This window comes from Phascolarctos cinereus, unplaced genomic scaffold (assembly GCF_003287225.1).
Source record: "Phascolarctos cinereus isolate Bilbo 61053 unplaced genomic scaffold, phaCin_HiC Scaffold_1;HRSCAF=81, whole genome shotgun sequence".
Classification (NCBI taxonomy): Eukaryota; Metazoa; Chordata; class Mammalia; order Diprotodontia; family Phascolarctidae; genus Phascolarctos; species Phascolarctos cinereus.
The window spans coordinates 55516788-55543873 of NW_027555514.1; the positions used below are offsets into that span (position 1 = coordinate 55516788).

Sequence of the window (27086 nt, forward strand, 5' to 3'; positions counted from 1 at the left end):
TCAACTTTCTATTGATGGGAGGCTCTAAACTTAGCGAGGCTGGTTTTCTCATAAAAAGATATGTCATCAGGTGGGCATTCTGCTGGTATCGCCTTTGTGAAGCCAGGACCTTCTCCATGCCATGATGAAGCACGTGGAAAGTGGAAAAGTTCCTATGGAATAAAGCAATTATAACAAGATGCATTTGAGTCAAGATAGCAAAAAACTGGTACACTTCCGTGCTGGCTGTGTTTGGAGGGACACTCAGGTGCCACCAGGACTAGAGGAAAATCACAGAAGGGTAGTAAAAGTTATTAAAGGGTGCCAAAAATTAGGATGGGGTTGGTGTATTGGCTTTGATGTGGACAGGAACTGGACACTGTGGGATTGATAGAAAAGAATATGTTAGTGGGAGCAAAAGGAGTAGAAGAGGCAAAGAGGGGCATTTATCTTGGCCATGCATCTCCTTGCTCTAAATAGATGACTGGGATGAATGACATTGTCAGGGTCCCTGCCTTAAGTGGGTGCTGCTAAGGCCACATGAATGCAGTATACCCCCATTCAGGGAGACAGTGAGGCTGACGCTGTAATAACAGATTCAATCTATTGACTAAACTGTTGCAGCTGAACTGGTTTCCATTTCGGCTCATGGAGAAGGATATGTCTCAGCATGAGTGAGTAATCTATCAAAGGACATTTTTACTCTTTGTTGTTGCCAGTTTATTTTATTTTGTTACAGTTCAAAGCATTATGACTTATCCTGGTGACATCAAATGGCATTCACATCAGTGATGTCAGGAGATATTGAAAACAATAGTAGCCTAAATGACCCAAGCATAGTAAACAAAAATCAGGGGTTGAAAGACTCAGAACAGAAGGTGTGTTCTGGTGAGGAAAGTTATTCTGGAGCTCAGCAGTACTTTCAGGGTCCACATTTTTGTTTAACTGTACACTAGGCAAAGATGCATGGCTTCCTGCTCCCATTTGCCTTTTCATTCCTTTCCTTACTAGCTAGACGTTTTCCATTTGGAGATTTTATCTAAAAAGATTCATCATTGAAAGTTTTCACTCATTTTTATTTTTATCCTGATCTTTATTTTTAGTATGCATTTATGTTCCATTAGCAACAGATGGTGCAAAAGAGAATTTCATGTAGAGTTCAGTCCAAGTTAGTGCCTTTGTGATTGCAAGATACTTTTCACATTTTATTTTTTGCATTATTTTTGCCTCAAAAGTTTTAGGTAAGAAATTTCACATTTCTAAACAATAGCAAATGTTTCACCATTATAATACCTTATGATGAGAAATTCATTGATTTATTGAAATGTCTTTCTGTTGTAGAAAATAAGTAAATCTAATAAAGCATAAAGAAGCAAAGGCTGGCCATGTAACCAATTAGAAATAAGTTCAAGTCAGTCAGTCTCTCTCTCCCTCTCTCTCTCTCTCTCTCTCTCTCTCTCTCTCTCTCTCCCTTTCTCTCTCTATATGTGTGTGTATATGTGTGTAACATATGTGTATATATGTGTACACACACACACACACAAACATGTAGCAGAGAAGGAATTGACCTGCATTTGGAGTTTCCTCCTCTGAGAGTCCTCAGTATCAATGAAATCATAGAACCAATCTTTATCCCATAGACTAGCATTTTGACAAACAAGCCACCAATGTTAAAACCTTATTTTATTGCAAGTGAAGAACAGAGCTGCAAAGGTCATCATTTCAGGATCCTACTCCAAAGCACAGAAGGAAATAAGATGGAAACCTAAGACCACTGAGTCAAGCCCAGACCACTAGCTTCTGGGAGCTTTACTTGGTGGTTTTCTCCTGTATTCTGCCACACAGTGGAAAATAAATCTCACAAAAGTTAGGCCAGCCTGACAATCATAAACCAGCATTGAAGTCAGTGAGAACCTACTTTCAATATCTTCTCTTGGAGGGCAGGGTCAAGATGGCTGAGAAAAGGCAGGGACTCCCAAATTCCCCTCCAAACAACTTTAAATAATGCCTCAAAAGAAATTCTGGAGTGGCAGAACCCACAAAAGAACAAGGTGAAACAATTTTCCAATCGCAAGACAACTTAGAAGGTGGGTAGAAAGGTCTGTTGAGTGTGGAGTCTGTGAGAGTGGAGCACAGTCCACCATAGGTTATGCCAGTGCAGGCTGTGTTCCTACAAACCAACAGCAGGCCTTGGGGGTGACTGAACTAGTAGTGCTTCCAGATCTCTCAGCTCACATATGGTAAGTGGGTGAAACAGCTGATCAGAAGGAGATTACAGAGGTCCTTTTGCTGGCACTTGGGGGCAGGAATCTGTTGCATTGCCCATCCTGAGTCACAGTTTCAGGCGAAGGAGGAGGACTAACACTCCAGAGCTTGTGGCTGACCCTGGTCACATTTCCATGGCTGAAAAGAGTGCTTATGGTTTCTCACAGACCAGAACATAGGCCAGGGGAGTAATAAACACACCTCTCCTTACAGCATACCACCTTGGAAGAACTAAAAACTTATAGGTCCTCAGAATTAGTTCTGAAAACAGTTGCACAAAAAAATCCTGAAGATTGAGACGGTGTGTCCTGCACCCCAGAAGCACAACCCACTTAAAAGTCAAGAAATAGGCAGGAACAATGAGCAAACATCAAAAAAAGAACCTGATCATAAAAAGTTACTATTAACAGGGAAAATCAAAACACAAACTCAGAAGAATGCAACAAAGTTAAAATGGCTATGCAAAAAGCCTCAAATAAAAATGTGAATTGGTCACAAGCCCAAAAAGAATTCCTGGAAGAGCTCAAAAAAAGATTATAAAATCAAATAAAAGAGGTAGAGGAAAAATTGGGGAAAGAAATGACAGTGATGAAAGAAAATCAAGAAAAAAGTAACAACTTGGTAAAAGGAGGCATAAAAAATACTGAAGAAAATACTTAAAAAACCAGAATGGGACAAATAGTAAAAGAAGCACAAAAATTCAATGAAGAGAAGAATGTCTTAAAAAGAAGAACTGGTCAAATGAAAAACAGATATACAAAAATTCACTTAAGAAAAGAACTTTTAAAAATTGGTGAAATGGAAAAGGAGGTACAAAACATAACCAAAGAAAATAATTCCTTAAAAATTAGAATTGGGCAAGTGGAAGATAATGACTCCATGAGACATTAAGAAAAAATAAAATCCAAAGAATGAAAAAAAAATAGAAGAAAATGTGAAATATTTCATTGGAGAAACAACTGACCTGGAAAATATATCAAGGACAGATAATTTAAGAATTCTTGGACTTCCTGAAAGCCATGATAAAAAAAAAGAGTCTAGATATAATCTTTCAAGAAATTATTAAGGAAAACTGGCCTGATATCCTAGAATTAGAGGATAAAATAAAAATGGAAAGAATCCACCAATCACCTTTTGAAATAGACCCAAAAGGAAAACTTCCAGGAATATTATAGCCAAATTCCAAAGCTCCTACGTCAAGGAAAAAATATTGCAAAGAAACCATTCTGATATTGTGGAGCCACAGTTAGGATAACACAAAAATTTAGCAGCTTCTACATTAAAGGAATGGAGGGCAAAAGAGCTAGGATTACAATCAAGAATCATATACCCAGCAAAACTGAGTATAATCCTTCAGGGGAAAATGGATATTCAATGAAATAGAGGATTTTCAAGCATTTCTGATGAAAAGACCAGAGCTGAACAGAAAATTTGACTTTCAAAAATAAGACTCAAGAGAAGCGTAAAGAGGTAAACAGGAAAGAGAAATAATAAGGGAATCAATAAAATTGAACTCTTTACATTCCTATATGGAAAAAATATTTGTAACTCCTAAGAACTTTCATATAGGGTAGTTAGAAGGAGTCTACATAGACAGAGGGTACAAATGTGAGTTGAATATAATGGGCCAATTACCTAAAAAATAAAATTAAAGGGAGAGAAAGAAGAATGCACTGGGAGAGGAGATAGGGAGAGGTAGAATGGGATAAATTGCCCCACATAGAGGAGGTGCAAAAGAGCTATCATAGTGGAGGGGGACAAAAGGGAATGAAAGAAGGTGGGGGGCTGATAGAAGAGAGGAGGGAAAGGTGGTAGTCAGAAGTAAAACACTTATGAGGATGAACAGGGCAAAAGGGGAAAGAGAATAGGATAAATGAGGTAGGGAGGAATAAGATGGAAGGAAATACCCAGTAACCATAACTGGGAAAAATTTATAGCAAGTTTCACTGATAAAGGCCTCATTTCTAAAATATATAGAGAAATGAGACAAATTTATAAAAGTAAGATCCATTCCTCAATTGATAAATGATCAAAGGATATGAACAGGAAGTTTTCATATGAAATAATCAAAGCTAATTCTAGTCGTGTGAAAAAAAATGTTCCAAATCACTATTAATTAGAGAAATACAATTAAAACAACTCCAGGGCACTACCCCATACCTATCAGATTGGCTAATATGTTAAAAAGGAAAATGACAAATGTTGAAGGGGATGTGGGAAACCTGAGATGCACTAAACTGTTGTACTGTTGGTAGAGCTGCATGCTGATTCAGCTATTCTATAGAGCAGTTTGGAATTATACTCAAAGAGCTGTTAAAGCCATGCATACCCTTTGACCCAGCAATACCACTACTAGGTCTGTATCCCAAAGAGATAAAAAAAAAAAACAAAAAGAAAAAAAAACATTTGTGTACAAAAATATTTATAGTACCCCTTTTAGTGGTGGCAAAGAATTGGAAATTGAGGGGATGCCCATCAATTGGGGAATAGATGACCAAGTTATGGTATATGATTGTGATGGAATACCATGGTGCTATAAGAAATGATGAGCAAGATGCTCTCAGAAAAACCTGGAAAGACTTACATGAACTGATGCAAAATGAAATGAGCAGAACCAGGAGAACACTGTATACAATAACAGCAATATTATACGATGATTAACTGTGAATGACTTAGCTATTCTCAGCAATACAATAATCCAAGACAATTCTGAAGGATTTATTGAAATGCTATGCATCTCCAGAGAAAGAAGTGATGGAATCTGAATGAAGATTGAAGCATGCTTTTTAACTTTATTTTTCTTGGTGTACTTTTTGTCTGTTTTTTTCTTTCATAACATGATTTACATGGAAATACATTTTGCATGACTGCACATGTATAACCTATAACAAATTGCTTTCCTTCTGAATGAGAAGTAGGAGAGAATTTTTGACTCAAAATTTAAAAAACGAATGTTTAAAATGTTTTTATATGTAACTAGGGGGAAATATTAATTAATTTTAAAAAATAAAAGACATACATTAAAAATTTTCATTTGACTGAACAAGGTATAGTGGAAGCTTCTGAAATTCATGATGTGGGGTCCCAACTATGTTTTTCTACCCTTGAACTTATTATTAATAGTTTATCTATGGCTGATGTCTATCTGACTGTGTCTACATCATGCAAAGAACTAGATAAACCAGTCAATTTAGTTGGAATCAATCAATTCAGTTACAAAGTAAGTTATTTAAGGCAACATGCTGTCTTGACTGAAATGACCACTCTTCAGCCATTTTGCAGGACAAAATAGTACAATTAACATTACATATTTGCTGAGACTCATTTATACCAATAGCAACATCTTCGATATTATTCCCCTCCCCTGCTTTTGATATTTCATATTACTTTTAAAGACTGAATACCAGAGGTCGGTAATTAGAGACAATGCCCTTATTACTTCAGAGCTTGTGTTTAGAGTACATTTATCTCTAGAGACCATTGGTCCAAAAAGCTATTCTCACTGAAAAACAACAACAAAAGCATCGGCTTAGGAAATGAGGCCAGCGTTCTAACCTACTTCATGAGGTTTCTGTGCAGAATCTCATTAAGCATGATTGCAAAACACTAAAATAAAGGAGGACGTCGCACAAAAAAAATGTTCAGAAATAATTACAATGATGAGTATGATATGTTAAATTTTGACCAGTGGACAAAGTGAATCCTCTTTGTTCACAGAAAATATGTTTTTAAGAAGTATGTTTGATAACCTTTATTTTTTTCCATTTAAAAAATTCCATTTAGTTCTCATTCATTCTTAAAGAATGGACATGCATACTGAGTTTGCTCCAATGGTGTGGTTAATAACAATACACATTTTCCTGCCTAGGCTTGCTTCTCTGCCAAGGAACTTGTGGAGATATTTTTACCAAACAGCCATTCTCCTATTTCTAAGGAGCACTTCCAGCAAATCAGCCCAGCGATCATTCAACAGCTACTCAGTTGCTCTTGCCAGCTCACAAAATACCAGCAAACCAAGCTGCCACCAACAGCTCTAGAAAGTGAGTTGTATCTCTTGACTGTGTGGTTTTATACTGTGCTAATTCACTTGGTTTGTATACATTTCATTCTCTCGAAAGACTGCAAGTATGAGCTACCTTCAAAGAAAAGAACAGGGCGTTCTGTAGCACAGGACTTAAGAACACTCATCCTACGTGGTACAGATGGGAGATTTGGCACATCTAACTCCAAGTGCCTGATCAGGGTCCAGTAACTAGAGTGATGGGAACTGAATTCCCCTTTTGACTTATTTTGATTTCCTTCTTATGTTTAAAATAAAAGTATCTTATATTTAAAACGGCAGAAATTAACTATCCTTTCCAATAATGCAAGGCAGCCATAGAGGTATCAAGAAAATAGAAATTCTTTTAACTTAAGACTAGAAGGTATTTTTTAAAGTAAAGTGTATTTTATTTATCTATTTTTCTTTATTAGATGGTAACCCCAAGTTTTCCATGGAGCAAAGTAGGAGATGGGAAAGAAAAGCACTGCATTACTGGAGAGCTCCAGTTTTGGTAGCAAATTAAATTGGTCAAGTCAAATTGATAATTTCCTACAACAATGAGCAGTTAGTTAGGTGGCCCAGTGGATAGAGTGCTGGTCCTGGAGTCAAGACGGCTCATGTTCTTGAGTTCAAATATGGCCTCGGACACTTACTGGCTGTGTGACCCTGGCCAAGTCACTTAACCCTGATTTCCTCAGTTCCTCATCTGTCAAATGAGCTGGAGAAGGAAATGGCAAACCACTCCAGTATCTTGGCCAACAAAACCCCAAATGGGGTCATGGACAGTCAGACATGACTGAAAAGACTCAACAACAAACAATGAATATACCAGTCAGTGCTTCTGATAGTCTGAATTCTTCATAAATTAAGGCTATTTAGGGATATTTCAAAAATCTCCAGTGCTACACTATGGATTGAGGTTAGAACCGTGGCAAGCTCATGGTATCTGCCATAAGTCAGACCTGCAATAGCATTCCTTTCTACATCCGTAATCCTCAAATGAAGACCAAGGTTCATACCCTACATCTGACACCTACTGGACATGTGACAGGTCACTTAATTTCTCAGTATTCTAGGTAACTCTTTAAGGCTAGAGGTTAAAGAAAATGTGCGAACCTGCTTTGGTGGAAGGAGTTTCCTCAACAGAGAATTCCAACTCTGGTCCTTATCCCTACCTATGTTTTTATCTATATGATGCTGAAATCTTATGTAATTAGGCAGAATGACACAGCAGATAGAGAGCCAGTCTCCAAGTCAGTAAGAATTAGGTTCGAGTCCTGTCTCCGATTGTCATTTAGACTCAAAAGGCTGATATGCATTGGTAGAGGGAACTTCCTCAATGAGAGTTCCCTACGACTATGAAATCAGGTTACATATACATACATTCACACACATTTATGTTCTCCATCAAATATATACCCTCCACTACAATCCTTTTCTGAGGCCTTAGCACAGCCTAAAAATGACATGGTGGGGAGGGGCTTTGGCGGTACAGGACAGGTGCCGACAGATATTGTTGGAAAAGCTCGAAAGTTTTGAACATTGTCTGTTTTCTGAGGAAAAGTTTAGCTAAATTGAAAGGGATTCATATAAATGGACAACCGGCCCAGAGACTGTTTTGTCAATAGCAGGTCTGGGAGCTATTGACTAAGGCATGGAGGATTGTGATTTATGTCAGTGAAGGGAATACTCACTTTGATGACGTCATAGATCCTTTGAAGAAAAGAATCTCTGAATGTACTTGATAGTGAACTGGTTAGATTTATGCCCAATGATCTACTTGAAATGTCAATGCAATTCATCCAAAGAAAAGTGAGATGACATAAAATTAGACTAAGGACAAAACAAATGGTCTCTGGCAATAGGACCTGATTCACATTCCTCTCTCTGGCAGAACACTAAGGATGAATTGGTAAATGGCTCAATAACTGGTCATTTAAAGATTCATCAAATGGACAAAGGTTAGTTAGGGTCAAGAGGCAGCTAGGTGGCACAGTGGATAGAGCACTGAACCTGGAGTCAGGAAGACTCCTTTTCCTGAGTTCAAATCCGGCCTCAGACACTTACTAGCTTTGTGACACTGGACAAATCACTTAATGCTGTTTGCCTCAGTTTCCTCATCTGTAAAATGAGCTAGAGAAGGAAATGGCAAATCACTCCAGTATCTTTACCAAGAAAACCCCAAATGGGGTCACAAAGAGTTGGACACTACTGAAACAATTGAAAAATAACAAAAAGATAGGGTCAAAGGCTTCATTGGTTATGAAAATCTTATTTTTCTTCCTGCCTGTCTCTGGTATTTTCCAAAGGAAAGTCTCCCTACACCCCCTAAAAATCCAACAAGAAAACTACCCCAAATTACTTACAATTTCGCATCATGCTGCTTGAGGAAAACAGATATTTGCCCTGAAGCTGCCTGTCTACATTATAGGAATTTGCAACATTACATTAAATGGGGCCCAATGGGCCATTGTTTCAAAATGTACCTTGCAGTACATTGTAACTAGTTCCCTAATCATTACACTAAATTGTTGTTTCCAAGAAATTAAATGTAGTTTCCAGGAAAGAATCCTGTGGTCAAATTCTGTTAATATTGCAAAATCAATTTTCCAGACTAAATGGAAGTAGATGCTCAGGTTTGGTCAAAAAATTAATGGGTAGGTCAGATATGAGGGATTCATCTTCAAGTTGGCAAATTACCGAAACTGGCTATGTAGGGACTGCCAGCAAATTGTGTAACCCTGGTTAGTAACCCTCACAGTACCCTAATGTCATTGTTAATAACTCAACTAATGCCTTTTCAGAATCCACAATCATATACTGAAATTGTTGGTTGATGATATCCACAAAGTTGTGCAGCAACAGCAGTTGATACAGCAAAGGGCCTTCCGAAAAGGCAGAGGGGTGATGAAAATGACATTGCTAGCAAGAGAAACTTACAAGGCCAGTTTTTCAGTGAGAGGAACTCCATCTGAATAAACTATTACGGCAGCTGACTATCGAGAGATTTGCAAACGTTTGATAAAAATGTTGACCTGCAGGAACCTTAGAGTTGCACTCAGCTTTACGATTCCCTGACCTCTGTTTTCAAATCGATTTGTCTCAAGCTTCCTGCTGTTTCTTAGGCAGACATAAATGAGACTAACTCTCAATTGTCTGTAGTAATTGAAGTACATGTCATTTTTAAATAGTAAATAATCTAAAAATCTGAATTTGGCTTTGAAACTAATTTTATATAATTTTCGAGTTATAGCTTCCTGTTTTGTTTTCCTTAAGCTTATTCCCTGAGTGATCTACATTTTAAATGACATAATTTGCAGGAAACTCGGGAGTATGTTGGCTGAGAGAAGTTAAACCAGTTTAAGATAAAAAAAAATGTAGGATCCCTGATAGTCAAGCTGTATTTGGATAACTGATATCCAACAGTATATGGGTCTGTTGATAGCACGGTGAAAGATCAGACGTGAATCATAAGATCTGGTTTGGAATCCTGCCTCCAAAACCGTCTACCCACATGACTATAGGCCAACTACTTTATCTCCCAAAACCTCAGTTTTCCCATCTGTAAACTGGGGATAGTAAACCTCACCTATGTCACAGGGCTGTGTGTTGTGAGGCACATACATTATAAACCTTGGTCATATAAATCCAAATTATTACTATATCTCTTAAAGAATAAGAAATTCTCTGGCATGTACAATATTTTAGGAAGTCTTAGGAGTTAATATAAAAGCATTCAAAAGTCCGTAATGTATTTAGCCTTCATCTTCCCTACATCTAGTCCATAGACTCATTGTTGCCTCCATAAAATATATTCTCAAGCATTTTTATGACGGGTTCTAGCAGCTCACCGATTCCTTCAGGCTTTTCCTAAATATTCCACGTATCAGCTCCTAGTAGATGTCCGCTCAGGGGAATATCACCCTCATAGTTATGCCAAGAGGCCAGCTCTCAGGTCCTCCCTAATTATGGCCCTAAGGATATAGTCATTTAGACTCTCGGAAGATAAGAAGTCAGGCTGATGGAGACTGTCTCAGCAAGCCGAAGAATAATTCCAATTCCTCACTGGAAGAACATGCTTACATTCTGTTTAACTCTACCCCAGCCTTTGCCTACATTTTGGAATAGTTAACTCACAGCCAACTATTTTATCAGTCTTACCACATTATAAACACCATCATATCTTGCATTTTATGCCATATCACCACATGCCTTACCCTATCACATAAAATATCTTATCACGTGACATGATATAGAACACATCCAACATAATAGAATGCAATACATCCAAATACGTATATGACATATCACTATATACAAAAAACATAATGCAAAACTCAAAATAAAATATTATATATAGCATGAAATAGAACACATTTAGCTAGATGTTAAAATGTATGCATATTAATGAATGCATTTAATTATTTTAATATTTATACACAATTAATATATTAATATTAATTATATTACATATAATATAAATTGAAAATTAAGTATAATTAAAATCAATAGATTTTTAATTATATTAATTATACATTATAATTATATTATATAATTCATGAGTTAACACCTGACTTCTTCCATTGTTTTCTGCTGGTCAAAAGAGAGCCGGCATCACGTGATCAGAGGAAGGGTGTGTGCTATATTGTTTTGCCATCAAAAGATGCTGTAGCTCCTCATAAGTAACTAAGCCTCACCTTTACCCCATGCCCACTATCATTATCCTATGCAGTTCCATTTTCTTAGCTGGCTAGTCACAAAACTATGTCAAGGTTCAGTGGGAGTCTAGAAGGCATGGTTTGAAATATACTCAGAATTACCCAAAATATAAAATAGTGCTCTTTTCAATTCATGTGGACCACCATCCTATGTACTAGTAGGCTTCATTCCCTCTTCCAATCATAATTCTCCCTCAAACTCATAAGATTCAATAGCTCTTTTTTTTTTTTTACTGGCCATGTCATTAATTCAATGGATACCGTAGGAAACGCCAGTGAACAATCAAACAGCGCTTCCAATAACAGCCTGTGTTGATTTTCCTTCTCTGCATCCTTCCTCCTGCTCTGTCTGATGTGAAAGGAAAGGAATGTCATTGGGCAGGTTCAAATATTCATTAAGTTCTTCCTCAACAAGTGTTCTGAGGAAATAAGGGGGACAAGTAATTATGGCGTGGAATTCCTTTTGATCTCCCAAAGACCAGCTGTCATACGGGGGTTGGCTGCTCTCTACTTCTTCCTGCCGCTCTGTTTTTTCCTGGCTCTCTCCAATTCTGCTCTAATCTGGCTCACGCCACATGAATGATGTCTCAGTCTGTCCCACTTCCATGAGTGGCTTTCCAAAGAGATTTTGGTTCACATCCCACTTTCTCCTGCTTGCTGCAACAGAGGCATTGTGCCATTGGTCCACTTCCTGCTTCATGTCAGGAAAAGCAGGGACTCTCAAAGTTGGATTCTTCTTCCTCCATTGCCTCAACTGTGGGGGAGGGGGGAAATCCCTACCTCTTGCCAGAAATCTCTCTGAAGGCAAAGATAGAGAAAATATGAGAACTTGGGGAAATATATGTATCTATCCCCTAGTTTCCTCAAGTCTCTCTGTGATCTCTCATGGTGCTCCTGGGAGGCTTAAAAATGCGATTACACATTGCATGTTGAGGAAGTCTGCTGGTAGCAGCTCCAAGAACTGATTGTTAAATTTTCGGTATGAACATTTACACCTCAAAAATGAACAAATGATGTAAATCAGGGCCTGATTTATTGTTTTGTTGAGTGACTAGACTTAAAGCGGTGGAGAAAATTTTGATAATACAAATTATACTTAAAAGTGTGTTGTGGGTATTTCCCCCCCTCCAGAGCCGGTTGTTAAACATTTAGCAGCATATATAAAACATTCACATACCCCAAAAAAATGTAATTCAAGAAATATTAAATGCATGACATCAGATATAACACATTTAACATATAATACATAATCACATAAAACGTGAAGATATGAGTGAAGTGTTGGTCCTTGAAAGACCAAACCCTGATTAATCACAGAAAAGGGGCTGGTAATATGTTTGACTATAAAAATTTAGTCATACCAGATAATATCTTTACAAAGCATCATAGCATATAATGTACAGCATGTAAGATAAACCACATCATAACATAACACAAAATGAAGCATATGACATCAGAGAACAACTTATAATATGCCATAAAGTATGTAGTAGAAAATATAATGCATGTATCCTGGTTGAATTGAACCACATAAGACACAACATATAATGAGGCAAACTGTAATGCCTAACAAAGAAGCCAACATGAGACATGCAACTAATGGCATAAAGGAGCATAACAGAACATTATCCTAATGCAAATATCACACGTAATATGTTAAATATAGTGTATAATGCATAAACAACATACCATATATCCGACCATATAATACATAACATAATACATTATAAAAACATGGGACATATATAACTATTGTATGATCCCCATCTTGTACTTATGAAATTGATCGTTTGAACCCAAAGGTAAGATTTTACATTTATCCCTATTATATTTCATATTATTTGATTTGGCTGAAATAGCCTATCCTGTTATGAAGTTTTTGAACCCTGATTCTGTCATTTGTTGTTTTGGTCAGAACTGTGGGGTCTGAAATTGGATCAGTATACCATTTATGGCTTTAGTTAAGTAATTGATAAAATGCTGAATAGCACAGAAACAAACAAAAATTATTGAGACACTACACTGTACATCTAATTCCAAGCTGACATTGAATCATTCACAGCCACTCTTTGGAATTGACTGTTCAACCAGAAGTGAATCCACCCAATTGTACAGTTGTCTAGCCCATAACTATCTTTTCCACAAAAATAAAATGAGGCTTAATAAAATGTTTTACTAAAATCTAGGTAAATTATAGTTATGTCATTCTTATACTTGGCTAGTTTAGTAACCCTGCCTTAAAAAAGTTAAACTTCTCCCTATTTTTTCCCCAAAGTTACTATTAGTAGCTCAGCAAACACACATACCATTTCTTCTAGTATGCATGTATACCATATAAACCCCAATGACTTTAACAAATCTAGGGAAATTAGGTTATATTTTACTATATCTCAACTTATCCTAAGTGTCAATTCCTTGTTTGTAATTTTTTCCTTGCCTTTCTGGTCAAAGATATTTTCCTTTGCTGGAAAACAATAGAAGCAAAATAAATATTGGGCATCTCTGTCTTCTCTCTACTATCAGTTATCATCATCCCATCTATCCCAAATAGCAGACTGATGCCTTTTTTTTAATCAATAAAGCTTTAAAAAATCAATTTGGTGGTCCTTAGATTTCTGGCCAAGTTCACCTAATTCTGAGGTTTAGCATTCCTGAGATCATTCTTGCAGGACCACTGTGCCTTTAAATCCATCCTCTGTTACCCTCCTTTGCTTCTATCTTCTGAATGTTTTTAAAAGTATAAGGGGCAGCTAGGTGGCACAATGGATAAAGCACGGAGTCAGGTGGACCTGAGTTCAAATCTGGCCTCAAAACTCAGTAGCTGTGTGACTCTGGGCAAGTCACTTAACCCTGATTGTCTGTACCCTCCAAAAGAAGAGTATAAATAGGTTGATGTATGCATCAACATCAGTATTTTCAGACAAACCTCCTGTTCTTGAAGCTTTCAAAGAATTTCATTCGTGAAAGTTTCTTATCTGTATTAGATTGACTTCTATTGAATTTAAATCCACGAAATCCTACTAATACCTGCTTTGAACCATTTAAAATCTGGTCTCTGAAAAAGCCCATTAAAATATTCCCTATTTCTCTCTCCTCTTTCACAAATTCTAAAATGAAATGGTCACTTGTCCCCACCAAGCTTCCTGTCCTTTCCACCTTAGCAATCCTGTTGATAAGAAACAGACAGTAAAAGAATCTCCTCCTTCAACTGTTTTTTCCTCTACCATTTTAGGATGATATTATTAAGGAAAGCAAGGAAATTATTAGTCACTCTGCTTTTGGCAGAAAGAGAACATGAACAGATTTCTGTATAATTAAAGTCCCTCGTCACCAATAGAGTACAATTCTGTATTAGATCTGGAATCTTTTTGCTAATTTTTTTTTATATTTGCCTTCTTGCTATTCAAGTGGGCTCTAGTATCCTTATATAGAAATATTGCTCCTGTCTCAACCTCCATTGACTTTCACTCACATATTTTTTCCCCATGCACTTACCTCCAAGAGTTGTGAGAATCAAATTAGATAATATTGATAAAGCACTTAGCATGGTTCCTAGCACATAGCAGACATTATATAAGTGCTAGCTATTTATTACAACTATGATTATTCTCTCTGGTTCCTGTATTTTCTCATGAGCATATCTTCTTAACACACTGTGACATAAATAAATCAATTATAGAAATATAAGGTATACAATGACATAATACACCATAGCAATATAATATACAACATAGCATACTATGCTACATATATCACAAATATGATGTAACATAAAACATGAATTATAAAAATCTCATATATAACATACAAGCTAATATAAGTATAAAATATTATATAATATCTGGCATAAGATACAGTATAATAAAAATATATACCGTAGCATATGCAACATGCACACATTACATAAAACATACTTTGAAAGGATTTATAGCATACAAGATAAGAAAAATATACTTCACATCATATATAACATAGTAATATAATAGAACATAAAACATGTAGTATAACATATATAACAATACATAATATAAAACATGTTATGTAACAATTGGACAATACAAGTGAGCGTGCAATATATTATCACATGTATACCACAGTCATATAACATGTAACATATCACACTAGCTATAGCGTGAATAAAACACCAGCTAAATATCATGTCTTAGCATAAAGCATAACATTTAACATAAAGCACGTTGTATAGCATAACCTAAAACAAAACACATATGTAACATACAACAGGATGCAACATAAATTATAGATGATAACACATATTGCCAATAATAATTGTAATCATAATTATTCAGTAGACATTGTAACATGTATGCAACATAAAACAAAACAAAACTTTACATTATAACATAGTAGGCAATATAAAACTTGGCACAAATCATGACATTATATAGCACACAACATAGGAGTATCCATAACCAAACATGTAAATATGACATAGCACATATCTTGTGCACATATGTATAGTATAGATACATCCACATGTAATATATCATGTGTGTTTGTATATGTATATACACACATATAATCATATACCATATAATACAGCCCATGACATAATATATAACATGTAATCTATAACCTATAGCATAGCATAAAATTAAATACTATCAGCTATATCACACAAGGCATATATAGTATATAATATGAAATTATATAAAGCATGGCACATTATAACAAATGAATCTAAAAGCATATAGCACACAACACATCTTAACATCCCATGAAACTTCTGTTATTTTAGAAGTTCTGACCTGTGATTTCAACAAGGTAGGGAACTTACAGTGAGGAAATCCTTTTATCAATGCAGATCAGTCCCTATTCCAGAAATTTGAGTTTAAGGTAATTGATTGGTATCCCTGAGAACTAAAGTAATTTGCCCTAAATCACTATGCAGCAGAAGTGAGACTTGAACACAGTCTTCTTGACTCCGAAGCCAGACTTTTATTAACCAGGCCATGCTGTCACCTTGCAATAAACATAAAATATAACATGAATTAATACGACAAATAGCATACATGCAATATTTTTTTACTCTTAAAGACCAGCCTTAACCTCAAATCACTCTGGCTCTCATTAATTGGCCAACAATAGGTCCCAGATCAAGCCCTACATGGACATTGTTTGGGCCCTGATTGGCTCAGAATGAATGTAAATAGCAATTGTTTCTCTTTTGATCAGAAACCCTGAGGGTCTTCCCCCCCATAACGATTTTTTTTAACTAGGTAAAGAGGCCATTCTTGGCCTCATTTCTTATTAAACCTTAATCACTGAATGGGTGTTGCCTCAATCAAACTGAGACCTGTTAAAGACCTTGCCTTGGAAAGGCCAAGGTCCCCCACTGTATCCTGGGCCTTCTCTAGTTGCCCTGATCTATAAGTTGCCACTGGACCCAGATGGCTGTGGAGGAGAAAGTGAGGCTGTTGATTTTGCACAGCCCTCCCTCACTTAAATCCAATTAACTCGCATGTCATGGCATCACCTCCCTGATGTCATGGTCCTCTTTGAGAATGAAGAACAAGCAACATGTAATATATAAAATAACACCTCTAACATAATTCACAATATAAGATAACATAAAGCATAACATCATAATATAACCTTGTATACAAAATACCATGCAACAATATAATGTTATCCTAGAACATGTAACACAAAAACTACAACATGGTACATAATAGCCCAGATAACATCATATCAAATTACATGACATGCTATGACATGACATGACATCCCCAAGTTTCGTATTATATCCCAACACTCTTCTACCTTTAACCAAATTGCATCAATGGATAATTTTGATAAAATACATTGATACAACATTTCTGAAAATAGTGTGGAAGTTGACAAGTAGCCTGTGTCCACTTGGGCCTGCCTTGAAAGATACTCATGTAGCCTGTGTACTGTAAGCCAGATTTAAGGGCCATTGAATGGTCCTGTGCCCTGTTAAAGGTCAAGTCAGTTTTTAATCGAGGAACTCCAACTTTATTACTGCCAGAAAATAACCTTCTTATTCCAATATCTCTCCTTGTCTGTCTTGTCTGTCCAGAGATGAATGGTTGAGGAGTATGTTTTGCACTCCACCCTATTCAAATTAGCTGTGGAGGAATATGGTGTCAATAGAAAATGAATAATGAAATAAGTGAAATGAAATTGAAATGAAAATGAAATAAATAAAAGTGAATAATGAAATACATATTGCCATATTTAGCTAAGCAGATGAATGCCTACTTCGTTCTCATTCTCTTTCTTTTTTTTAAGGCAATTGGGGTTAAGTGACTTGCCCAGGGTCACACAGCTAGTAAGTGTCAAGTGTTTGGTCTGAGGTCAGATTTGAACTCAGGTCCTCCTGAATTCAAGGCCAGTGCCCTATCCACTGCGTCACCTAGCTGCCCCATTATTATCCTCTTATTGAGATAATTCTCTGTTAACACTATTCTAAATGTGGGGGTCCAAATGGTATGACGCAATGGTCTCCAGTCTGAAGGAGTCCTTTAGACAGAATCCCATGTTCTTTCTTCTCCAGCAGCCGCAGCCTTCTCATTCTTCGGGAACTGATAGTATCTAGAGTCCCTCTTCATTTTTGTGTGTCACTTTTAAGGTCAGGGCCCTTTGGCTTCCAAAATGGAATGCAATGTCTTGCTTTCATTTCTCATATCTTCCATCTTAAAAAGTTCAAGGGGACTTGTGTATCCCAAAGTCCAACCTCAACATATCAATTAGTGGCAAAAGATAACACACAAATCTAAAAATAAAAGGGATGGCTATAGCTGCTCACAATCCAACATCAATCACCTTAACATTTCCTAATTTGGGAATCTGGTCCTCAAATCTAGTTTATCTATCCAATCCAATTCAGACCCAATTTTGACTTAATAGTCCCTCGATCTTCAGTTACCAACATCAGACTTTTCTAAAACTATCCACCCCCTTAATATTGTCTGCACTCAAAAAGGGACAAGTGGAGAAAATGAGAATGTACTCCTACATGATCTCTGTTAGTTAAAACCAGTTTTCCAAAGTCTGTAGTGTTACTGTAATACTTTTTTCAGAATCATTGCATTCAAATGTTCAAACAGGATTCCACTCTCCAGTTTTAGAAAGAGATACTGGATGTCACCAATGTTGTTAATATTCAAACAAATACAATCTCATTGATCTACATATTCCCTTCAGTGAAGTAGATCTCAATCCATCCATGCCAAGTCATCTTCTGTAACTTTGGTCCATTTCATCCTATAAGTTCATTTCAGGATGTCCACCTAATGTATTGGACGACTTCTTTGCCATCTCCTGGATGCCAGGAGAGCATTTTGACTCTCCACCTATTCTCCCATACCCACTCCAACCTATCTTTTCTTCTATCATTTAGTTCCTGGTCAATATCTTCTACTCCTCGTCTTCCTCATTTTCAGAATTCCTTGTTGGTTGTATGTTGTGGCCTGCTCATATCCACTCATTAGCCCTAATTAAAATTCAAAGAATAAAAATAAAAATTTATTACTACCAATGATAGTCTAATCAGATTAACTTGAATGCATATCCAAATTATTCATATGGATGAAATACCCCATGCCTACAGCTCTGAATGTTGGTATTCTATAGTGATTGCTTTCAAAAATCATTACAGAAAATTGAATCAAATTCAATGTGTACCACCTCGGCATAGGTGGAAGCCTCTTTTCCTATAAATGAAAATCAAATAGGCTACTAATTTCATCTCAAATAGTAAAAGAGATATAGTCAGAATTATATAAAAGCTTATTTTCCATGACATTATAATTTGCAACCCACCAGATCAATTTAACCACATTGTGCACGCGCGCGCACACGCACACACACACACACAATTCTGATTAATTTTACCAAAATGCAAAATATAGAAAAAATATTCAGTCTGAAGTCATTTGCCAGCTCATGCTCCCATCTCAAAGCATCATTTAGCTACTTATTCCTTGGTCTTCTTTTCAGACAGAAATTTGTAATGCAGAGAAACTCACATACTGATTAAGTAGCCCTATAATAAATTAATTTAGAGTCTGAAACATACTGTCCTATGCTGGACAGTTTTAAGAAGGTAAGTCAGCTAACATTTTCTTATCCAAAACCCAATTCGTTAATTCAGAAGACAAACGATCTCCCAATTCAAATAAGTCCTTTCCCCAATTAAATACAGATCTAAATTCATGAAGCCCTTTGTTTTGTTTTTCCTCCACTAAAAATGTCAGCATTCACCCAATCCCTCAATTGTAGAGTCAGAAATTTTAGGTAATTTCTAGCTTCCCATTCCATTCCCACTTTTCCATTGCTAAAGAAAGACACCAAACTTATCCCAAACCAAATCAACTCTGACACACTAGTACATATACATTTAAATACACACACACACACACACACACACACACACACACACATTCAGATTTAATACTGAACTCTAAAATCATTCCTAGTAACCATTTGCTTAAGGGACTATACCAAATCCTTTACACAAATACAAGCAGAGGCAGTGTCCCACAGGGATGAATTTAGCCAATTTTCCTTAACTGCAATCTGTTAGTCATCCAGTACCTATAAAACAGAATGTATATATCAATAGAAAACCTCTCACCAACCCCACCAAATCCTCCCCACCCTTCCAGAAGGTTCACCACTTTGGAGAAAATCTCCTTCCCTGGAGAGTAGCACCTGGAAATTCTTGCCTGTGGGCAAAGATTAAAACCTTGCAATCAAGGCAAATGTTCTCTAGGTTGTTGCTGAGAAAAATCCTGTTCTGCCTGACCCATACTACATAACTCTTTCTAAATTCTTTTCAGTCATCTTACCTCTTGTCTGAAACATTGCTTCTTGGTCTTCTGTAGGCTTTGGCCATTGACTCATCCAAATCTCCCTTGTGAATGAAACATCCCAAGTTTTTAAAAAGCAGCTCACCGATCAATTTTTTTGGTTTTGTGCTTTTGGTAACCCCAGTCTCCTGGGTTTTTTCTCCTATCTTTCCCACACTCCAGCAGGATCCCAAGGCTTTCTTAAGCTAATACATTATTCAGCATTACCAGATTTGTCTCCTCAAAATTCTTGCTCTTTAGAGCTTTCCTTCTTCAGAAGGAATTTCTTACCTTTTCATGCTCTTTTACTGAGGGAGAACCTGTGTCAGCTCATTAACGATAACAAAGAAAAACCTCAACTTCTTCACAGGCTACTTGCTTTCCATTTCTCACCTTACCTTCATCATAGAACTTTCTGGAGTGTTCCAGAATGTTCTGCTTGCCATCAACTGTTATTAGATAATATAAACATTAATAATATATTCCTTTGGAGACTTATGTGACTTCCCCAAAGTAAGGTTGAAATGTCACTGTTGATTCTTCCTGAGAAGATAAGACATCACCCCATGTCTTTAGAAAACATTTGACTCTTAGGCTCCTTCCTCCCTCTGACTGGAAAGGGTAGAGGGTGGACATCTGTGAGCTCCTTTCAGATCCCCTATTTAAGGAGGCCAAGCTAGACATACCATATAACTTCTCATCTGGCCACTGCTCTGGACTTGTCCAAAATTTCTAGAAACTTAACTCCCTGAAAGATCAAATCAGTTCTGAAACACCTCCTTATTACTCTCCTTGGAGAGGACAGAGTGGACATTTGGGAGAGTCTAGAGCAGACACTATTTTTCACCTAAATGAAGGACATTATTATGCCCCCATGTTCAAAACTCTCCCTCTCTTCAAATCCCCTTTTCATCTTCTTTTTTTGAGAGCAGGGAACATCTTCTGCCTTTCTTTGTATCCCCAAGGCTTAGTCCACTTCATTGGCTGACTGACCCAAGTGAAGTATTATCCTCAGAAGCCTCCTAATGTCATTCTTCCCTAAGTCTCCCTAGCTATTCCTCCCTGCTCAAACTCCATGGAGATATTGTCAGCAAAGTGATCCATTATCTGTTCTAATTTCATTACTAAGTGATGACAAAAAAAATTCATTTCTTCTGCTGCTTCTTGATATCCTAAAATTGCCAGAGCAGAACCTACAGATCACTTTTTATCAGCTAATTCACTAGTAGAAGTCTGATCTCTGTTCTTCTGTCCTCAACCTCTGATTGAATTCTTGTTCCCTTTATAACAGTTCCTTGCATAGTCTGTGCCTTTCTTCATCTTGCTTTTTCAAGCCTTATTTTCTTGTTCAAGGTGACTTACTGTGGTTTTTTTTATAACCTCTCCAGCTCCTGACCCCCTTTTCTTCTTTCACTGTTAAGTATTCCTTCCTTCCAAGTGTCTTTCCATATTTCTGGTGACCTGCTCTCAAAGACTGCCAAACTAACAAACCTGTAATACCATTTTTCCTTTTATAACTCAAGTTGTAAAGGTTTCAATGTTTATCAAATAAACTTTATAATTCCTTAAAACTTGATCCAGAGTAGAGGGTGGAATGTTAAATGAAGCTGAATCTCTTTTTTTCCCAGGGTCTAAGATCTGTCCTACATATTAAGTTTTTAAAGGTAGACTGTGGGTCTCCATTTTCCTCATCTGAAACTTGAATCCCTGCCCTGGGAGTATGTTACAGCAAGTAAATATATTCTCAAGCATTTTTACAACAGATTTTACATTCTAAAAACTCACCAAGTCTCCCAGGCTCTTCATAAATTCAATCAGCAAGTCAAAAAGCATTTATTAAATATTTACTATGTGCTAGGCACTCTGGTCCACTCAGCTCACAGCTTTAACTGGTAACTCCCATACTGACCTTTTCTGGTCCTTAGTTAAAGTCTTTGGGACACAGAATAACTTTATGTCCTCAGAAAATAAAATGGAGTTTAATTCTTCCATCTGGTATGGCCCTGCTAAATTGGGGGATCAAAGAAAAATCTCTAACAGGCACAGCTCCCTTGCAATTCACTTACTGCCATCCCCAGTGTTGTCTGTCTTCTAGAATACTCCTGAATGTTCTGCTTTGGGCCAACAATTGTTTCAAAATAACCTATTACCTTGAGGTTTAGATGACATCCCTAAAGTAGGACTGAAATATCAGAGTACCTAGGAAGTGGGAGCAACACCATTTACCATTCATCCACTGTAATTAAATGGAAATTCTTGTTCCACTTTTCCAGTTTCTTATTGAGTATTATAACTATGACTGGTTCTGTAAAGACAGTTTTCCCTAGCGTGGTCTCTGGCTTTATGCATAATGTGAGAGTGAGTAGGGAGTAACTGACATTTTCATCTCCTTTTGATCTAGAATATGGCTACAGTACTGCTGCTGTTTTACTCATCACGCTGGGTTCTATGTTTGGAACAACTCTCATCTTTTCAGCAACTGTGAGGAAAACTACAAACTCGTTTTACAACTCTTTGTGGGTTTAGCTGTTGGAACCCTTTCTGGTGATGCCCTGCTCCATCTGATTCCTCAGGTAACTACCCTATTCCAACTCTTATTTCCTTTTAAAATATCTTTAGCTCCTGGAGAAGCTACAGCCCTTTTTTAAAGCCTCAGCAGGTTATTTAGATAAACAAATTCAATGGCAAATGACATTCTAACAAATGGAAACTTTTTAGCCCTTTTCACAATGGTAAAGGAGGAGAGTAAAACCAACACAGAACACTTTAATACCTTATGCTAACTTTTCTCAGTGAGCAGGACAGGCCTCTGAGGAACTGGAAAGCAAATTCTTGGCCCTGTCTCTCTGGAGTTAGCTGCACATCCTACCAGCAACATTGTGAGTCTCACAAAATCTTTCACCAGGCAACCTAAAGAAAAGAACTCCCAGCGTTCTTTGCCTAGTGTAAATTGTACCACTCCCACATGTGGACTTCCTTTCGATCCACCTAGGGAGGAAAGTTGCCCAGAAATAGCCCCTTATTAACAATATGGAATAAGTCCTTTAAGAGCTCACAGATACTTTTGACACACTGACACTTTAATCAATCAATCAATTAGTCAAACAATTATTGTGTTTATCATCAGATAAGCAGGCTCCGGAAATAAGCAAGGTACTAGGATAGGTTCTGCCAGCTCCTTACAGATGCTAACAACATTAAATGCCTCTGCAATGGTAGATCCATTTGTCAAGAGTTTGGTCATACCCTTTCACAGTGAACTAGCCCAGATGGTAAGGGGTGCTAACCTACTCCGGCTCATCTAGCAAGAATATTTAGACCTACCTTTGTCCATAGCCAAAGTATATTTAGCCCCTGCTAGTATACAGAGGTTGAGAGTCAGCATGTTGTGATTAGAGGCTGGTCTTAGAATCAGGAAGACCTGGATTCAAGTCTCATCTCTGACATATACTCATTGTGTGCCCTGATATCAACCTTAAAGGACAGGTATTAGCCAGCTTCCCTTAGTTTCCATTTTTGGCTTTGTCGTTCTATGTCTGGCCTGGAGAGAATAAGATCCTCTATGCTGCTGTAGAAAAAGGAGAGCAAATAGCCAAATATCAATAATACCCTTCCAAAAAAAGGACGACCGGGTATTTCTATTTTCTGCTTAAATTTAGTAAGTGATTAGCCGTAATTACAACTGGTTCAACTGCAGCAAGGAAGGCAGACCATTTAACATACATCACTCTTCTTTTTTTCCAGTAGAATGTAAGTTCCTTGAAGGCTGGGACTTTCATTTTTTTTTCTTTATATCCCTAATACCTAGCAGCGTGACTGGCATTTAATAAATGTTTGCTGATTTGAATTAAGTTAAATTGAATCATCATGTACCAAATGACAAACCGCTCCTCTTAGATCAATCTAGGCATGAAATCAACTCAAAAGAGCTGATTGGGTAAATTGAAATAAAGGACTGGGAATGTAGAGGAAAAGATAACCCCTAGGAATGTAAAGCTCCAGAACAACTCACCTTGGTATAGATTCACTGTCAAACTGCCCCCCTTGTTTCTTTCTCATATTGTTGTACTTAATGCTTACCAAAGCTTATGGTATAACTGGAAACATTCCATCAAAACATATTGGTCTTGGGAGCTCTAAGGAATGTTCGTGGGCAGCAACTGGGTCTATCACTGATATTTAAAATAAAACAAAAGCCATTCATTTCTGCCTGTTTTCTGTGCCTGTGTTTCTAGATTCTTGGCTTACATAAGCAGGAAGCACAAGAGTTGGGACATTTCCATGAAGGGAAAGAATATATTTGGAAACTATTGGGATTAATTGGAGGAATCCATGGATTTTTTCTGATAGAAAAATGTTTCCTACTTTTCATATCACCAAATACCAAGGTAAATTTTTTAAAACTTTGCCATGCCCTGTACTGTGGGATTTTTATAATTTTTATCTGATGTATAATTTTTTTCGCAAAAACATAAAACTTTAGAATGAGAAGGAATCATAAAGAGAACCTTGTCTAACCTCCTCCCTTTATATGTAAGAAAACAGAAGCTGAGAAAGGAGAATTGGCGTGTCCATGGTTTCATAATGTTAGTCAATGGAAGAGCCAAGGTAGCAACGCAAACCATTCCATACTATCTTATTCTGGGAAATGTTATGTGAGTGGTGAAACCCTGTTTCCTGGACCATTCAGATTGTTATGACCTGCTTTTGTTTAAAAATCTAGAAAAGGACAATGTCTTCATTTAAATATTTACTGAAGAGCAGTGACAAAGATGACTATGGAGTCCAGGAGGACTGGTTTCAAGTCCTGCCTATCAGAAGTAATGGATATGTGATCTTGGGCAAGTCATTTAACTTTTCAGTGTTCTAGGCTACTCTCTAAAACTATTTAGGTTGCAGAGCAAGTGAGCAGATACTAATTTGCACGAGAAGAGCACTAAATCCCAGATCCCATCTAAGAAACAAGGGTAATATCTTAATAATAATTAATAAACTTAATTTACTTATCACAGCTAGTCATCAAAAGGCTTCCTTGTGGAACTGGGGACCTCTTTACTAGCCTCTGATAATAGGAGGAAAGAAGGAAAGAATGGAAATAGAGTAGTGGGAGCTCAAACCAATGATAGCCCAACCCCACAGGGTTAGGGAATTTGTAGCCTACTTAGCTCTGGGATAGTGGGCTAGACTGCACCTATTCCATGTTATTTTATTTTCAGTGGTATCTCAGATTGGTTACCTGGAACACCAGGAGAGAGACCCTTATTATTGGTCAAAGCACTGATGTTTCTATTTAGCCTCTATAGTCACAGGTCTCAAGGTTACCCTGACTGATCTTTGCAAGGACTATAAAAAGTTTTGGTCCAGGGAAGAACCCACCTTAGGTGAGCTTGAGCAATTCCCTGGAGGACATCCCTATGATGCTGTGTACCAGCGTACACAGTGCCTGTGGGAAGACGTGGCCCAGGTGAGATTGTTATGTCCTCAGTGGAGCTGAGATTTTATCTTTCTCCTGTGCCACAAGGCCCATTTACTCTTATGTATTCTGTTGTCTCCATTAACCTGTACAACTTCCCCATCTGTTTCATTGTTTGCTTTGTTAAATAGGTTTGCTTTCTAAAGAAAAAAAAAAGGCTTCCTTTTTAGAAACTGGTTTAGAAGCTGGAACACATTACATGTTAGAGTCAGAGAATCAATAATTACCCAATGAGGAATGAAGAATCCAGATGTATAGACAATACTCAACTTTGGAATAATTAGTTTCCTCAGGGAAAAAGTGCAAAAATGCATGAAATATCTGATATTTTTATGTCTGAAGGATTTATAAATGAAATCATAGAGACTTCATGGTACAGTTAAAAATGTGTTCGATGTGGAGTTAGAATACCCGAGTTGAAATCTCTGCTCTGCCACTACCTATGTGACCTTGGGCAACTTACCCACCACGAGCCTCAGTTTTGGCAAATACAGAATGAGATATTTGAACTAGAAAATCTGTGAGGTCCCTCCTCTTTCTATATCTATGTTCTATGATCTCAGAGAATAGAACCATGGCAAAATACAGAATCACTAGGTTGTCACAGTTGGAAGGGGTCTCAGGCTCATTTAGTCCAATTCCCTATCTGAAGGCAGAATTTCCTGCAAAAATCCAGACAAGTGGTTATGCAGCCTTCACTGGCCGATTTTCAAAGATAGAGAACAATATTGGTAGCTTATTTCATTTTTGTATAGCTCTAATAGTTAGGAAGCCTTTCCTTATTAAAATTTGCTTCCTTTTCATTTCTACCTCTAACGCTGGGACCATGCAAAACAAATCTGATATCTCTTCTACTCCGCAGCCTTTCAAATATTTGAAGAAGACTTTCATGCTCCCCTAAGTCTGCTGTTCTCCAGTGAAACGCCCCTGGTTTCTTTAAATGATCCTCATATGATATAATTTCAAGTCCCCTTGCCATCTTAGTCAAGCTTTCCTGTATGCCCTCCAAGCTTACAATATCCGTCATAAACTGTGGTACCCAGAACTGAACACAGAATTGCACCAATATTGGTCTGAGTAGGATGGAGTACAATGGTTCTATCATCTCTCTAGTTTTGGACACTCTGCTTATTAGTGCATTCTAAGACTGACTCTTTCACTGTTATATCATACCATTAATACATATTGAGCTTTCACTCCACTCTAATGATTTGTTTAAATGCAAGTGGGTTGAACATCTCTTTATCTCCAGAGCTACGGTAAAATGAAGAGGTACACTTTATAGCCTTAAAAATTAAGGCTAAATTGGTCATGTAAGTAAAAAAAGTATGGTTTCAAATAGATATCATATATGCTGTTTCTCTTCATTGTTACATGTTACAGAAATAACTATTTGGGGCACACCAAAAGTAAGCGTGTAGTGGGTGCGTGTGTGCGTGTGTGCGTGTGTGTTTTAAGCTCAGCGAGATTTGTATTGCCTAACCATCCAAATACCTTACTAATAGCTTATATTTATGTAGCTCTTTTTTTCACACATACATTCTCTTATTGCAACCTCAATATAACCCCAAGAAGGTAGGTGGTACAACTGTCACCTTCAGTTTGCAGATGAGTGTGAGGCCTATCTGTGTGTAGTAAGATGTAGAGCTGGGCTTCAAATCCATTTTCTCTGACTACCAAGTTCCATTCCTTCACACTGTCCCTGAGACCTTAGACTTTTTCCTCACCTACCAGATCCTCAATGGTTCTGATATTAATGGATGACCTAAATAAAA

At 37.2% G+C, this 27086-nt stretch overlaps 1 protein-coding gene across 1 annotated transcript in view; it reads left to right on the forward strand.

Annotated features, from left to right (window-relative positions):
- SLC39A12 (solute carrier family 39 member 12) overlaps positions 1-27086 on the forward strand; it is a 103716-nt gene that overhangs the window by 36183 nt on the left and 40447 nt on the right. The window contains 4 exon segments of the mRNA XM_020966907.2: positions 6113-6284; positions 22240-22302; positions 22305-22411; positions 24074-24226. Of these exon segments, the coding sequence (XP_020822566.1) occupies positions 6113-6284; positions 22240-22302; positions 22305-22411; positions 24074-24226 (495 nt within the window).